This window comes from Centrocercus urophasianus, unplaced genomic scaffold (genome assembly GCF_019232065.1).
Source record: "Centrocercus urophasianus isolate 14NV4802_14NV808 unplaced genomic scaffold, USGS_Curo_1.0 seq_667, whole genome shotgun sequence".
Taxonomy (NCBI): Eukaryota; Metazoa; Chordata; class Aves; order Galliformes; family Phasianidae; genus Centrocercus; species Centrocercus urophasianus.
Genome location: NW_024885274.1, coordinates 1 through 16,481, shown reverse-complemented (window position 1 = coordinate 16,481; position 16,481 = coordinate 1). Strand labels below are relative to the sequence as shown.

The 16,481-nt window shown below is 48.2% G+C and overlaps 2 protein-coding genes and 1 long non-coding RNA gene across 8 annotated transcripts; 2 read left to right on the top strand and 1 right to left on the bottom strand.

The window, feature by feature from the left end:
• The first annotated feature begins 102 nt into the window (after positions 1-102).
• On the top strand, positions 103-12,912 carry LOC122170329. 3 transcript variants are annotated; one of them, XR_006171734.1, is made up of 5 exons: positions 103-4,374; positions 4,463-4,652; positions 6,212-6,376; positions 8,800-9,038; positions 10,987-12,912. It is a non-coding gene; the product is annotated as an uncharacterized LOC122170329 (long non-coding RNA). The 3 variants fall into 3 exon arrangements; XR_006171733.1 differs by lacking the exon at positions 10,987-12,912 and having other exon boundaries at positions 6,215-6,376; positions 8,800-9,665; XR_006171732.1 differs by lacking the exon at positions 10,987-12,912 and having other exon boundaries at positions 8,800-9,665.
• TMEM38A (transmembrane protein 38A) lies at positions 6,854-13,152 on the bottom strand. Of its 4 annotated transcripts, XM_042837082.1 has the most exons (7): positions 13,012-13,097; positions 11,587-11,665; positions 11,100-11,256; positions 10,418-10,602; positions 9,743-9,830; positions 9,510-9,627; positions 6,854-8,953 (listed from the first exon to the last, which is right to left on the bottom strand). In XM_042837082.1, the coding sequence occupies exons 3-7, from the start codon at positions 11,243-11,245 to the stop codon at positions 8,735-8,737; spliced, it is 756 nt and encodes a 251-aa protein (XP_042693016.1). In that variant the 5' UTR covers positions 11,246-11,256; positions 11,587-11,665; positions 13,012-13,097; the 3' UTR covers positions 6,854-8,734. The 4 variants fall into 4 exon arrangements, with proteins under 4 accessions (XP_042693016.1, XP_042693014.1, XP_042693015.1 ...); XM_042837080.1 differs by lacking the exon at positions 11,587-11,665 and having other exon boundaries at positions 13,012-13,152; XM_042837081.1 differs by having other exon boundaries at positions 11,100-11,665.
• A 286-nt stretch (positions 13,153-13,438) lies between these two features.
• Positions 13,439-15,373, top strand: SMIM7 (small integral membrane protein 7). Its single transcript, XM_042837085.1, has 5 exons — positions 13,439-13,497; positions 13,576-13,617; positions 13,711-13,763; positions 13,985-14,075; positions 14,634-15,373. Exons 1-5 carry the CDS (start codon positions 13,472-13,474, stop codon positions 14,647-14,649), a joined length of 228 nt encoding a protein of 75 aa, XP_042693019.1. The 5' UTR covers positions 13,439-13,471; the 3' UTR covers positions 14,650-15,373.
• Positions 15,374-16,481: the final 1,108 nt, after the last annotated feature.

The window sequence follows — 16,481 nt, the reverse complement described above, 5'->3', positions numbered from 1 at the left end:
TGAGCCCCGAATGGGGCCGAGCGACGGACGGGGCTGCGGGGGCTGAGCGGTGCGGCACCGCGCCGGGGATCGGCGGGAAACGTCGGGGACGGGAGGCTGAGGCCCTCGCGGTGGCCGCTCGTGTTGGGCTGCGATTACAGGGCGCGAACGGGGCTCCGGCGCCCGCTGTGGCATTTTGGCTCAAGCGCCGTTTTTATTCGTTTTGGCTGTTTTTTACGCGCTCGTTCTGCGGTACGTGGCAGCGGCGCAGTGCGGGACCTGCGGGTGTTGTGGATGAAGCGCGTCGTTCTGAGGCAGGACGGGACGGCAGCGGCCGTGTGTGCCGTTTATTTTACAGCCGTGGGACAGCTTGCTGGTACAAACCAGGCTTCCAGAAGGGTTGCCGTGGTCACACTGCTGTGTGCTGCGGTTCTTCCCGTCCCTCTCTCTGCACTCAGTGCTGAGGAGTGGCTCTGAGGGTCAGCAGAACCTCTCACAGATGCTGTGACCCAGCCCCGAGATGTGCACGCACTGCACCGCCTGCGGGGCCAGGCACAGAGCAAAGGGCTTGAAGCGCGTCCCCGGCTTTGGGCTTCCCTTAAGGCACTTCCTCTGCTTCCCTTCTCAGCAGACAATGGAACTCTGAATTGGATCGCTGCTGCTACGTGAGAGGGAGAGGGGAACTGATAAGCCGTGCTCTCTGTTTCTCCTCAGGACACCATAGATGATGTCTCATAGAGACCTTGGACTTGGAGTGCCATAAATCCTGTCGATTGGCTCCTCCTGACAGCTTAGGGCAGTAATTTACTGTTAATACCATCATACTTGCCTACCAATGTAGTCCTATTAAAGAGGTGAAACAATATAGCTTGACTAATTTGTACTGAGACATAAGCAAAGCCGAAGAAAAATATGTTGGTCCTAACACTGCAAGGCAAATATTGGGCAGTTGCTCAGGGTTATTTTAGAAGGAATGTGTGAAGCATCTGGAGACACTCGACCCACTTGCTTTCTTTCATGAGCTGCTGTCTCCAGGTGCTAAGCATTGACCTAATGAAGAGGTGGTAGAAGAGACAGGAGTAGCGAGGACTAAGCTACCTTTTGTGTGCACAACCTCCGTTATTGTGGCTGTAGCTCCTAAAGTACTTGTTCCTTCAGCACATTTAAAGAAGGGCCGTACCTTTGTGTCTGCAGAAGAATACACAGTCATGTGCCACTCATCCACGTAAAGGTGGTGGGAGGGCTGCTGTTCAATATGTTTGTCTTGGATAATGAACTTTACTCTGCTGAAAATCAAACTCCACATGCACAGATTGTGATTCACGGCAGCCGAGACAGCGCAGGTTCCTTTTCCAAATGCTTTCACACACCTCACCTCAGCTATAAATTAAGAGAGGAGGATTAACAAACCAAGGGATTCTCGGTGCTTTCAGCGATTGGCAGGATGCTGATGGCTAGGAGGTAATAGCCAAGCTGTTGAAGCTCTTTTCAGATGTGAAAGAAGCTCTCCGACCATAAAAAATGAAGAATGCTCACCAGAGTGCCCAGGGAGGGTGTGCAGCATCTCAATAACTTCCATGTTCCAGACTAGCATTGAGCCATGCTGGGAACCTGCCACCAGCAGCTGGTAAACAGAACTAAGTGCCATCACTGTGATGCCTGCTGCGAGACACAAAGAGGGAAATCTGTTCCTGATGCTGCAGACAAAAAAAGAAACAATTTGAGATTGTTAATATGCTGTGCTTCCCCAACTGGAAACGCCCAACACTGCCTGAACTCCTTAGTCTGTGCCAACAGCAAGATTAGGTTCCCTCAGACATATCTAGGTCAGTGTGTGCTTTTGTTGTCCTGGCGACAAAATGACCCACTTTCTCTATTCTCATTTGTTGAAGCAATTGCAAGTGGGACTGGTGCATGACCGAGCACAAAGGCAAATAGGCCTTTATTCTGCCTGTGTAAACTCATGGGCAAAATGGTATTTCTAGAGAAATACATTCTGTCTCCCTGCTCTATTTATTTGTACTACTATTATTTGGATCTTGTTCATAACGGATGATTATATGTTTTCTTGGGCTGTAGCCATCATCAGGGCTAATCCTACCTTTGAGGAATTCAGTGAGCCTTGTGTGGAGGGGCTGCCCAGGAAGGTGGAGAAATCCACACAACTGAATGAGAAGGGGTAGGGACAGATGCTGACCCAGCTGAGGTACTGCTGGCACAGCTTCCCAATCGCTTCCAAGTAAGAAGGCACAAAGAAAAGCAGCCTGGCCAGCACTTCTGTGTCTATTAGACTTGTCCAAAGAGGGCAGAGATGAAAATCATTTTAGAACATGAGTGTGGTGGTCCTGAGAGCTCCCGTCGTTGTGTTTTATGTGATGTACAGTTCATAATGATCTGAACTGGCCCTGCCCAGCCAGGTCCTTCAATAAGATAGAGAGGGCTACAGTGTAGAATGTGCATGAAAATAATGGAGTGACAGGACTGAGGAAGGAGTGTGAATTCTGAGAAGACAGAAGAGCAGTGCTGCAAAACCTGCTTTTCTAATTAGTGTTCAAGCTGCTCTCTCTGTGACAGAATAAAGCTGTATGTGAAGTACAGCTCACAAATGAAGCTACAGGCTTTGCTCCTGAGCACAGCAGTGTCACCACAGTGTAACAGCTTGCAAATTCACGGAGAGAGCACCTGGTGCATTTAGCAACTTCAGGACATTTCAGCTTATTTACCTGAAAAATCTGAGCTCACAAAGACTCGGGTCAGGCTGGAGGGCTGGTGAGGAAAAGGAACCATCTTTTCATGGAGCAGATCTTCATGTGTGTCTGAGCCGAAGCTCATGCTGCCCTCTGGACCTGCTGAGTTCCCAGTTGAGGCTGCTCTTTAGTCGGGAGGTGATTGATAGCAATGCATACAGTAGCAGTGCCTGTCTCCAGACAGCTGTCTTGTCCCTTTTTTTTTTTTTTTTTTTTCTCACTGGAAATCTTGGGGAAATTTCAGCTATTTTGACAGGAGCAGTAGGAAGTGGTTGACTGCACTGAGATGCATTCTGGAGCATCTCTCTGTATTTGGAGAGGACTGCTATCTCTATAGCAACTGGTGCTTGTCACCTGGTAGAATCCCCAGGGTCTTTCCTGAGGGCAGATGTGCTCCATACCAGGTGCTGTACACAGCTGAGGTGCCTTTGTTGGCTGCCTTTCTCTGTTCTAGGAATTCTCTCTGTATTTTAGATTTTTTTAGAGATTTTATTTAGTGGTGAGAATGTACCACTACTTGTTTCATAGAGAGTTTAGGCACTCAGGTATTTAAAGGAAGTTTCTTAACACCCAGGATCATGGCTATTCCCTTTCACAGTTTCCCTTTGTCAAATGGTGCAGGCAGAGATAAGAAAATAGACCTCCCAAGGAGCTGAGTTCATCGGTTTCTCTTGAAGTCAGACTGAAGAGGCTGCTGTCTATCCCTGTCTGTATCCCCTCTGTATCCCTCTGGCATACAGAGTAATAATTAAAGAAAAATTGGTAATGTGTGTTTATGTAACAGGCTCCTTTTGGACACAGTACTTGGCTGGATGTCTGTGAAGATTAATCAAGTAAGAAGAGATTAACCAACATCTTAATCTGTCATAAATCAAACAGGGAGATGAAGCCTCTTATTGCAAGAAACTAACATTACAGAAAGCCTTCATCTGGGTTTAGCCATCATCAGTCTCAATCTAAACTGTCAACTTCAGGAGTCTGAAGTGCATTTTTAGACTATTCTTCAAGCTTCTGTGATCAAAACCAGCGATGTAATGGAGGAAAATGTCAGCTCCATTAAGGTTGCTTAAAATATACCATGCTGGAGAGGTGACAGCAGACACAGTCTGGAGGATGAGGGTGATCAGTGCCATCCAGGCAAACCAAGACTGGAAGATAGCGACAGAGAAATATGTAATAATGCTTTTGTTCTATCAACATCAAAACAACACTGGAGCCTTGGGATGAGCCTTGGCAGCACTCTGCAATGTGCAGTTTGTACGTCGTGCTGCACGTACCTGTCGTAGTATTGATGACAGCAGTCCTCGCCACCAACAAATCCACTGATTCAAGCAGTTGGTTACAGTTGGAGCAGAAGTCCCCGGTTAGCAGACATTTTTGGGAAGTCGAGATTGCCAGCATCACTGAGAAGAATCGAGGACTGGGCTAATTGGAGGAGAAACAGCTTGCTTGCTGTAGGAATGCAGCGTTACTTTCTGGTGAGCAGGGAGTTTCTGCAATTTGCAAATCAAAACCAAACGAAATCAACCAACCAAATCTTTTCCAGGGCCATTGTGAATTTCCTTAGGCTATAAAAACATTTAAGCCTCTAAACATATCAGACCTGTTTTCCTGCATTCCACGTCTGCAGCTTACCTGTATCCTAAAGGTAAGATGAAATCACTATCTCATACTGATTCTTCCTAAAGGATTTCAGTTGCAGGCTCTCTAAAAATCCTCCCTGCATTCTCTTTCAGAACATAAAGGAAAAGATAAGTGTCAAGAAACCCTTAGTGGTACTTCTTCCTTGGAGAATGTGTGAAAAATGCAAATGCTGGGCACGTGTGAACGAGAGGCCAGACTCAAAGCTGTTCTTCAATGTTGATCTTAACACTATCAGAGTGATAAACTTCTCTTCTTTGTCAGAAATGTCGCCTCAGAGGTGAGGTGAGTAGCAGCTGTGAGTCACAGTGGCAGTGCAGGCTGGGGATGGGAACTTGTTTTCTCAGTGTTGGTGAGCTGCCATCCCCCACGGCCCCTCGGGCTGCTGTCTGCATGGAGCACGCAGGCAGGACTGAACTCAGCTGGGAGTAGTTTTGTGTGTGCCTACCGAGGGAGGGCTGCACTTCTGGTTTCTGTTGAAATCCAAACCCATTTTATTAGCTTTTCCTTACAGAAGAACACGAACACAAGTCCCTCCAGCTTGGCCCTCTGTTGGCCTTGCCCTTTTTCACACAAGATCTTTACGTAGAAGTTTTCTCCTTTGATCTCTCAAGTCCTTTACTGTTAATAATAATAATCTACATTTCCTATGTTTTTTTTTTCATTATTATTATTTCTTTTCTACAAAGGCTTTAAGAGCAGTAGAGCTTTCCCTGTCTGTAGAGCTAATTTGCAATGCTGAAAGCTGTAGACGCTGGTTTGGCTTCTGTCTGCAAAAGAAAAGGGAAACCTGTCAATCAGCAAGAAATGCTGAGAGCAGCAAATGAAACACTTTACTTTTTCCATTGGGCAACTACGGCCTCTCTCAGGATTAAATCTCTTGCTAAGTTTAGCTACGTCTCACTAGAGTTAGTATCAGGAGTTATCTGAAGGCAATGACGTCTGTCCTGTGGAAGTCTAAGCCCTGGCACGCACATCTCATACCCTGCGCTGCAGCAGCTTGGAGCTGGGAACATTCTGCACAGCATGGCACACTTCGGATGTGGCAGGGTTTCTCAAAGCATTGAAATGCATACTCTCAGCTGCCTGCTCTTTTTATTATTCTGTCCAAGTCCTGAGCAAAACTTGTTGAAATGGACGTCATGGGACAGCAGAATGGCTAAGCGATGTGAAACATTCTTTTTTGTTGTTGTTGTTGTTCTTAATATGTGTAAGACTTGCACAGACCCTCTTTTCTATTGGTATTAAATCTCACATTCCAAAGGAACTTAAATTCTCAGCTGTTCTGGTAAGGAGTACTAATTAACATTTTCAGAGTTAGATTTGAGGAGACATAAGTGAAACCCATCAAAAATCAATAGCCCTTTGCAGGTCCTCATTGAGTCATCCAGGCAGGGAGCTCCTTTGCTCTTTGTGGCAGGGAAGCAAGTTAATTAACCTGCTGGGAAATGCCCAGCTAATGTTCTCCTTCCAGCTGGAGAGAGCCTTCAGAAAGCAGCACCAACAGGCAACTGAGAGCTTCCGAGATGCATAGAAGCTGTACTGAACCCTGTGCCCCTACAGCATTAGTTAAAAAGAAGTTACCTCTGAAAGAAACATCTTTGCTAGCTGGAATGAAGAAGGCTTGCCTGAAATGTACCGTAGGTTACCAGTGCTGAGCCATGGAAATTCAAGAAAGGTTCCTTATCTCTCACTATAAAAGGCTCCACTAAATGAAAGTTGTGACCTCTCTTTGTGGCAGTTGTCTTCTTGATACTAATCACATTCCAGATAAAGAACCTTAAAGGTACAGAGCTTTAATTTTAAGGTATCTCAGAATATTTCTCCTATCTGTTCTTACTTAGCAGCTATGATTTTACTTGACCAGAAGTATTTTGAAGAGCAAAGGCTTTGGCGCTCAGCAGCAGCTGATAGCAGCACTGTGCTTGAGCACGGAATGCTTGGACTGGAAAGGATCTCAAAGCCCACCTGGCCCCACGCCCTGCTGTGCATTGGTTGCCACTCACCAGGTGAGGCTGCCCATTTCTCAAGCACGTCCAGGTCCGATTCATTCAAAGCATTTTTGGTGTTTGTTTGTTTGTTTCTTTCTTTCTTTGTTTTAAATACAAATACTGAAACTCCATATAAATAAGCTAGAATTGTGTTTGTCTGCAGATTTATACATACCTGTCCCAAGTGATGACCTTCATTTTTTAGTCACAAAAGGAAAGGTGGAGTCAACAGGTACAAAACGTTCCCCTTTGGCCTTTACAAGTTAGTTTCTTTATATCCCTCCCTGAAGTCTTAAAAAAGCTACTTGGACAACAAGAGCAGTGATATTTTATCGTACTGCTTCCGACTCTAACGTGCTCAGACGTACTTGTAGGACATGTCAAAGTCCAACCAGAATCACTTTCTCCTTGGGTCAAGGAGGCTTCAACAAGATCAAGGAAGGTGTGACTTCTAAGACTGGCGAGAGTAAAAGCAGCAAACATCAGTTCCTCAAATGCCATTGGACAATCAGAGTCACTTCACAATTTTTATTTTGTTAAGGGCTTTTATATAACAAATTTCCCCTTGAATCAGACATCTCATAAACCATTCTTTATATGCATGTCAGTGATACATCAGGTTTTTGTAGACCAGTATTTGCAAAACCAGACTGTTGTCAGGTAGAAGCTGTTTTCTTCTGAGGGAAACTCACAAAGTTAAGGCACTTTAAGAACCCAACCTACAAATCATTTGACCTCTTACTGGCTTTTATCTGGTTGTATATAATAATTCTTTTTTCCAAAATTAATACCAGAGTTTCAATTTTGGAATAGGGACACACACACAAAAAAACCAACAAAACAACAACCAAGCAATGACTGTTCTTAAATCCTTCAATTTCTATTCCTCATTGCAAGGCGACAGCAGCAAGCCTTATTGCTAGGGATGGTGACACCCTGCTTAGCTGAAAGCCCAGTACTACACCCCCCAGCATACTTTTAGCACTGCAGTGATCCTGGCCATCAGTGATAAAAACCCACCTCAGAATGAGTTAAGGTCTCCAGGGCACAATGCTTAAGATGACACTTTTAAGAACAAAATCTGTTACAGGAACAGCTTCAAACTAATCTAAAAGCCAGTATTCATTCAGCAGAACATGAGCAAGCTGACTGACTGCTCCGAGCCATGCAAGGCATTTCACATTCTCCCTCCCTCATTGGGCACAGATCAGTAGTTTGGCAAAAAGGGACCTACAAAGGAAACTCTGTTTCTTAAGCTGGCGCTCTCTTATTAGTCCATTAAAGTACTTCTAATCAGCTGGTGTGAAATCTATTTCTTCAGCCTTTCTAACCTTCTTTAAGAATATAAGAAACGTTTCCTCCTGCGTACAGTCAGCGTTCAGGCTGCCCCCAGCACACCAAAATCACCACTTCAAGCACAGCCCAGACTTAGAAGTATCCAATTCTCCTGATGTAAAGATGCAAAGATTTAAAAAGCAGTTTCAGGTCCATTAATTAGGTGCCCTGACAGTTATAAATAAATAGTAATAAATACCTATTTACACTCACGTACCCTTCTTATATCCCACAGGATTACAAACAAACCAAAAACATGCTTCTTTCTCAAGTAAAGACAATCAGGTTTGAGGTGAAACACACAATTGCAAACAGAGCATCAACACTACAAAACAGTTTAAAATAATAACAGTACCAATAGATAGCATTTAAGAGCATTTTACAGCTTCAAGGGTCCTGCAAACAAAGTCTTAGTTAAGAAAGTGACCATTCATTAAGAATCAGAGGGAACTTGGATGAGAAAAATGTAATTTCAGAGTAGAATTTGGCCAGGACACCAGAGCTGTTTTCCTTATTGCACACAGAATATCATGTTATTTGGAGACATGGCAGAGGCAGGAGCTGGGAAAAATAGATCAGGGTTGTAACAGACCATTTAATTTCCTCGAGCATGAAATCCAATTTCCACACTGATTGTGTCTAAACAGTTTGTTGTTCTGGGGGACATCAAAAAGGCCAATGAAAACTCACAGGAACAGTTGTGGGAGCACAAACCATACTTCCATTCATAAATAAACACAGTGAAAGATGATGCATCATAATTGCTGACATAATTGCCAGCTGGGAACTGGCACCCATTTATCATCCTGGCACAAATCTATAAATCCCTGAAAATATGATCAGAATAGAGAGATAGAGACCAAGAAGCAAGGAGCAGCACAGAGAGCACAACTGAAATTCAGGGAATTGCCTGGCAGTGTCTTCACTTCCACCTCTCCTCTGAAGTCCGTGAGAGGACTGGAGGATAAAGGAGACTGCAGGCGGCTTTGAGACACAGCTCTGGAGGAATTTTCTTGGCCTGTTTACTGTTTGGTTGCTTTTTTATTCAGCTTTTTTTGCTTTTCGTTTCCTTGTGCCTTCATTTAGCTCCTCTTTTGACTTCACAGGAGGAGGTGGCTGATAGGAAGCCTCGTGGGAGTGCCCATGCTGATTATGATGGCCGGTGTGTCCGCCAGAAACAGAGCCAAAGAAAACTGGGCAGATGAAGCTTTCCACTGGAGCAAAAGGTGAGGCGTGAGAATGAGTTGCCGTCATGAAAACCTGCCATGCAACAGTGGACAGAGTTAAAGACCACATACACCAGCTATGAAGAACTAACTAGTAAAGGACATCCTACTTAGCACAGGTAAGTGTCCCTGTTGCTATGTAATCCAAGGCTGTATCACAAGGATCTTCTACCACACTGAAAATAACATGGAGAATTTAGCCTGCAATTTCTTAAGCAGATCTTTCCTGGTACGTACAGCCAGTGCCTTCCAAAGTGGCTTAGTAAGGTTATCAAATCTAGATGCAAGAATTAGTCCTAGTATCTCATTAATGCTCTGCAGAGTACTTCATTCTCAGCACTAGCTCTCCTGAAGATAACACTTCCAGGTTTTCATTTCATTGTGAAGTTAATCATGCAAGAATTCTGCATGGGCAAACACTGGCATCTACAAGGAAAATTAGGATCACCAGAACCCACTGAACAAGAAAGGAAGCAGCATTTCAAAGTCAGTGTTTCAATTTAAAATGGTGAACAGTCAGCCCCCTCTTAATTCTGTACCCTTTCTCTGGTTCTGTAGATTTGTTAGCAGCAGATCTGCTGTAAACTTACCTTGCAAACTATCATAAACATGGTGAAAAAGAAGATGAGGTTGGCTTCAGAGACAGGGAGCCAATGAGTTTGTTGCAAAGTGAAAAGAACTGTGCCATACAGACTGGCTTTTGTAGGGCTAGAAGAGAAATAAAGAACTTATCTAGAAGGTTTGTATACTTTGTGTCCAGTCCCGAATGGCTCTTCAAATTTCGTTTTCAGTCTGACACAGAACATGCAGGCTAGTTACTTACAAAGACATGTGAAGAATTTCATTTGTTTCTGGCTTCCAGACCCCACGCAGCAGTTGCTCAAAGTTAGACATCAAAGCAACACCAGAACCTGTGGAACAGTAAAAGCAAACAGCTAGAACTGCCACACCAGAAGAGAGCTCTGCTGGCTCCTTTAGATCCCCACAGGATAAGCACAATATAAAGGGAAGGTTTGTGACATCCACCCCAAAATTAAAATAAAGTTACCCTAAAACAACAGAGCAGGCAAATGCTTTCTAGAGCTCTATAGTGTTTCCTGATACTGGAAAAAGGCATTCGCCTCTGTTCCAGCAACTGATGCACAAATGCTTACTGCAATTACAAAACAAGGGGAAACTGACTAGACTGTTTCAACACTGAAAGAACTTCCTAAAAAGACACAGGCAAGGACAGAGACAGTAGAACATGGGAGATGATAAAGAGTTACTGAACTCTGCACCCGTAAGTGACTCCCAGTTCTTCATGTCTCCGATGACTCAGTTGACAGCCATTCTGTGAGTATGAATAAATCTCTGTTCTAAGGAATGTGATTAACTGGGGCCAGCTGAACACATCCACTATCTGGCCTGGTCAGCGCTGAGTGATGTGGTGACCTTAGGCTCCATTTGCAGGTTCTCCCCTCCCTCCCCACAGCAGTAGGTGCAGTGGAGGTGTCACCTTTGACCCATCCAGTGGCCATCATGATGAACCAGCCGTGGTGGTACTGGTGATGAGCATGGTGGACGCCGGCCGCAATTTTGCGAACTCTGACCACCTCCTTCATAGCCACAAAGATGAGCTTCACAGGCAGAAAGCTAACACACTTGTAGAAGAGGTTCATGGGGCAGAAGAATATCAAATACCTGGAACAAAACCACAAGGAGCTTAAGGACCCATTTGCTTATCTTGACCTGGGATTAAGAGAGAAGATAAAGAGTACTGTATAGTTAGCCTAAGTTATGTCAGAGAAAAGGAAATGCTGGTTAGGTCACCTACAAGCACCCAAAATGAAAGTGTCCCCAAATCTTCAGTCCGTGCCACCCTTCTGCTGTGTGCTGTCAGTGCAGCACGCTGATTCTGTGGTTTGGCCACAGTTCAGCTGTGGCAGCTATGAATAGAATCGTCCTGCAGGGGGTTGGTTCCCACTCCTATTACCAACACATCAGACAGCTGGTCAGAGAAACTGCAAACTAGATCTAGAAATACAAAAGACTCAGACTGCTTCATTGCACCTCTGCTTTCCCCAGCAAATCCAAACAAGACAGTACACGTGTCCCACAGATGGAATACCTCCCTTCATGCAGGGAGGTCCTGCACACAGCCAGCAGTATTGAGTGCTCGGCAGCTGAGGAGAACTCACCACACTGCTGTGGCCAGGATGACACTGGAGTTGTTACTGAAGTAATGAATAGGTGACTCTCCAAGCAGCAGATCAGCGAGGATGTAACTTCCAAAGCAGTGGAGCATGGCACAAAGCCAGGAGGCAAAAGGACTCTTGCGAGACATCTCCACAGCTCCTGTGAGTAAATTTTAAGTGAGAAGGTGCATTCACCAAAGAGCTAAGAAAGACTCTTGCTTTCAACGTGCTCCAACAGGAATTGAGTCAAAGAAAAGGGCTTGTAAAATAAAATGGCCAAACACACACTCTGCAAAGCCTAAGCAAGCATCAGATAGTTGAGACACGGTCTGTGCTCACAGCCTGCAGACCCCTACAAGGTTTCATATGAATGGAGCCATTAGAAGTTTAGCTCCTGCGTTTGCTGCTCCTACTGCAATCAGAAAGAACAATTCTGCCCTCAAAATAAATGCTATTTTTTTCAGTCTTAAAACAAAATGCATACTAGTACCATTTTCTCCATTGCTTCAACCTAGGTGCCCTCTAGAATTCATGAGCAATCTGTTCAGCTCTTGCATTCATAAGATAACCTGTAAAATAGAACAGTAATTCTTAATCTTTATATAAATGAAGGGGATTGGAGGATTCCTCACTGGTACTGTGGTGGTTTGCAAATACCCTTCAAGTTCAGAAAATACAACTAGGTATTTAAACTGTGTTACTGTTGGGGAATACAGTGTGGTTTCTTCCACAGCCTCCCACTGCCTAGGGGCTTTGCTTGCTGTTTGATTCCTCTCCCATTTTCACCCCCTGCTGTGCTTCTTGGAGGAAGTTTCATAAGAACATCAGTTCTGTAAGATTGTTTCATCTCCTTAAACTGATAGCAGGGTCCTTTATGCAGCATATCAGATACCAAACTCTGCTACACCAGTAACGGGCAGATAAATAATGCTGAAATGTTACATCCACATTACGGACAGTCATCCACCTTGAGCAGCAGTAAGTGAGCTAAATAGGACTGCTGATACCATTCCATCCCCACCGACGTCTGAACCAGCTGAAGGGACAGTGGAAGTGAGACAGCTGCAACAGCCATGATGTGAAGCTCATCTATAGGAACCCAACAGTTATCTGAAGGAGGAAAGTTATGGACATTTTTCTTCAGCTCCATTAAGCCTCGCTGTCTTCTAAGAAGGAAAGGGGACGTTACCACCCTGACCCTCATCTGCCATGTGGGAGCCAGGCGAGAAGCTCACTGCAGCCTTAGGCAGTCTGAGGGGATTATGGGGTGACATGTTTGGAAGAGAAAATATCTTCACTGGGGTTGGCTGTTACTGCACGGCTCAGAACTTAATGCTGGAAGACAGCTGTAAGGGATCAGGCCTCGAAAACCCGGCACTCCTGTTTACAGGGAGCTGAAATAGAACAGTATGCTGCTGCTTGTACAGCGCAGCAATCTGACAACGGGGGGACTCCAAAACGTGGCACAGCGGGTGGCTTTGCCTCATCCGGCGGGCAGCAACACCGAAACCGATCGACAGAGCACAGAGAGCGCACACCGTGTAAAAACAGCGGGGAAGGCGGCGTTCGGCGGGGACCGAGGCACAGACAGGCGGCAGAGCCGGCGGCAGCCACCCGGGCACGGAGAGCTGCGAGCAGCGAGAGCGGGACCAAGGGGGGACGAACGAGGAACACAAGACGAGCGTTCAGCTGCGGCTTCTCCGAATATAAATAGGGTAGCGCGGCCACAGAAATAGAACAGGCGACAATGGAGAGAAACGGAACACCGAGCGCGGGCAGAGCAGCGGCGACGGGAGCTCGGCACGGGGCGGTCAGAACCCGGCACGGGGCGGTCGGAACCCGGCACGGGCAGAAGGCGCGGCTGTGGCAGCTCTGGCGGATCCCCCCGCGCCCCGCAGCGCTGGTCCGCACTGACCTGGCTCGTACTTGAGGTAGAGGACGGACACGATGAAGTAAGCCGCGTCGAAGAGCGGGAAGACGGGCACCGAAGCGAAGGCGGCCGCCAGCTCGCCCAGCTGCAGAGCCCCGGGCAGCTCCATGGCCGTAGGACCGCTCCGCGAGCCGCGCTCCCCGCCGCTCTCCCCGCTCCCCGCCTCCGCACGGCCGCCCCGCCCCGAGGGTTGTCCCGGGGCGCGGCCTACGCTCCTAGCGGGCGGCCTCGAGCTCCGGGCGGCGGCCCCTCAAGGAGCGGCGCTTCCCGCCCGCGCGGTTCCCCGCTGCGCCGTGCAGCCGCCCTCGGAACGCAAAGCCGCAGCCCCGAGTTCGGCGCGGGCGCTTCGGAGCCGGCTGTGGGAGGTGCGCGCCGGGACCGCGCATGCGCCGAGACCGCGGGCAGTGTGCCCGCCTCTTCCGCTTCCGGCGCCAGGACCGCCGCCATGCTGGGCGATCTGCTGCTCTGCGGGTAGCGGGCCGGGCCCGGGGGCGGGGAGGGCTGCTGGGGACCGGCCGCGTCTGATGCGCTCTCTCTGTCTCTCCTCAGAACGCTACTGGTGAACGCCGGCGCCGTGCTGAACTTCAGACTGTGAGCGGGGATCGGGGCGGGGAGGGCGGCGTAGGAGCCCCGGGAGCCCCGGGCCCGGCGCTTCGCGCGGTAACGGCGCTTCTGTTCCCGCAGGAGGAGGAGAGACACGGAGGGCTTCGGCGAGGGGGCGAGGGAGCCCACGACCGGTAACAGCCCGTGGGGGGGGGGGGGGGGGGGGGGGGGATTGGCGGCTGCGAGGCCTTGGGGCGGCGCCGGGCGGCTCTGCAGTGCCCTCCGTGCGTGAATTTTGTTCTCTGACTCTTTTTGTACGTCTGCGTTCCCTTATATTTCTTAGCTAGTGCTGAAACGCGACACGCTGCGGCGTTGGGTATTTTTCAAGTCTAAGATTTCTCCTCTTGGCTTTTAGGTGACAATATCAGGGAGTTCTTGCTGAGTCTTAGGTATTTCCGAATCTTCATTGCCTTGTGGAATGTCTTCATGATGTTCTGCATGATTGTGTAAGTAGAGCCGTGCAGCACCTGGCATTTGTTCGTCTGAAGCCACATAATGTTGGTTTTTTCTTGTAAGTGTATTTCTTTTCTGATCTCTCTCCCAACTCCTCGCACTCTTGTTCCATCACTAGGCTCTCATTTTGCTCATCTGCTTTGATCTTCCTAAAAATAGTGGCTCACCTCATGTTCTGCCAGTGCAGGCACCTTTAGTGCATGAGAACCTCTTGACAGTGTGCAATTGTTTTAGGCTTGGATATGACATCATTTAATTCAGCGCCTATAAACGCAACACAGTGTAAACTTTAGGATGATTTTCATTTGGGGAGGGAAATAATGCCACATAATAAAGCGAGCCATGAGAACAGGCTCTGGAAACTCTGGATTGTAGTTCAGATAGGCAGACTGGCAAAATTCCTGTTTTCTTTTTGCTGCTGTAGCCCTTCGGCCCAATGTATGGCAGAGGAAAACCAATAGCAGCGGTGCAGTGGTGTTCTAAGCTGCAGTGCTGGTGTGGCTGTTATGCTATAGGTCTCTCATCTGCTCTTTTTCTGTTGCATCCACCAGGTTATTTGGATCTTGAAAGTCATCCACAAACACATCTGGTAACCTGGAAGAGACTTTTGGCTGCAAACATAACTTTTCTATCAAGTAAAAGATTATAATGCTTTCCACATACAGCCCTGGGGTTGTGGCAGGTTCTTTCCATGGAGCAGCACAGCACACAGCTCCCCCCAACCCCCCCCGGCTGCATAACGTGGGGGGAGTGCAGGGCTGCGTGCTGCAGGGCGGGGAGCCTCCCAGCCCCTGAGCCAAAGGCTTCAAAGTAAAATAATTTCAACTTCACTGGGAGGAGAAAAAGGAAAAAAAAAAAAAAAAAAGCCAACTTGAAATTGTGTTGCTCAGCATTGGGTGCCTGATGTGCAGCACATTGCAGCTGACTGAAAGCCACAGCCGTGCAGCTCTGCGCCGTCCTCGCTCCATCCCTGCTGTCACTGCACTGTGGGTCGCGTGGAAGTCACTTCATTATTGTGAAGCTGAGTAAAGTATTGATGTAACTTGGAAAAAAGAAGTCATTTTCCCTCACAATTCCATTTTTCTTTGGAGAAGTAGATACGGACACCTCAAAAAAGGATTCTCACTTTTTTTCTCCCAATAAATTCATGTTTAGATACAAATTTCAATATAAGGTTTTTTTTCCTAAGCAATACATAAGGGACTTTGAACAGAAAAATATCTGTAATCCTGAGGAAGTTTTGGAATCATTTTGAATTTGGTTGAATAAAAAAGTTCTATTTAAGGGTAAATTTAATGTTGTGTTTATTCCAGTAAGGAGAAATTAATTCAATATTGGTGTTTTTTTGAGAGATTTTAATTAGGTTGTAACTTCCAGTAACTTGCAAACCCAGCTTTTTGTGCTATTCTTTAATGTTAAATCAGTGTTTGGGGCCGGTGACCTTCCCTAGTAATGAACGTAGAATACACGGATAAGAGAGTCCTTCAGCTGGGTTTGTGCTGCGCGGAAATACTTTTAAATTTAACCTTAATTCACATCTTGCATGCGATTTCTGTGGTTTTTATATTTGAGCCCATGTGTATTAGCAATAGTAGCGCTGCCCAGTGGGGCGGCCCCGTCCGCAGCTCCGCGTTGCGGCTCTCCGTCCGAGAGTGGGGGCGGGGCGGGGCGGGCGATGCCGGAGCCGCGCTGAGCTCCGGGCCGGCGGCTCCTTCGGGGGCACGGCCAGCTTTTCCCGCTGACGGCCGCCGTGCCGCACCGCGAGCAGAAAGCGAAGTCGCAAAACAGCGCGCGGGGCGGAACCGCCGAGGAGCGGCCGCGTGAAGAGGCGCGGGTTGTTTCCGCGCCCGATGAAGATGAGGACGGAGCCGCGCTCCCTTCCGCACCGCTCCGCTCGGGCTGCGGCCGCTCCGTCCCGTCCCAGCCCTCGCATCGCTTCGGACGCCCGTCGGCCGTTCTCTCCATAAGGCCGCCCCGGAGCACCGGCTCCGTTTAGACCGCGGCCGGAGACAGAACCGCAGCACAGCGGCGCTCCGGATCCGACCCCCGCCGCGCTCCTTCAGTCCCCCGTCCGACCCCGCCGCGCCGCCACCCGCGCACGCGCGACCACCCCGACCCCCCCACCTCCCGTCACGGTGCCCGCCGCGCATGCGCAGTCCGCGTCTGCTGCTGCGTGCGGAGGGACGTCAGGGGCGCGCCGTGCGTAACGGCGTCGGGCGTGTCCCATGGTGCCCTGCGCGGGGCTGGCTCCTGCCCACAGTTGAGTTCGGCCCCGAGCGGAGCAGTCGGGCCCGGCCCGGTCGCGCCGCCGCGGTTCCTCCGCGTCCCGCTCCGAGCGCCGCCGCCCCCGCTCCGCGGGGAGCGAACATGCGACTCCGGCTCCCCGAGGAGGCCGCCGC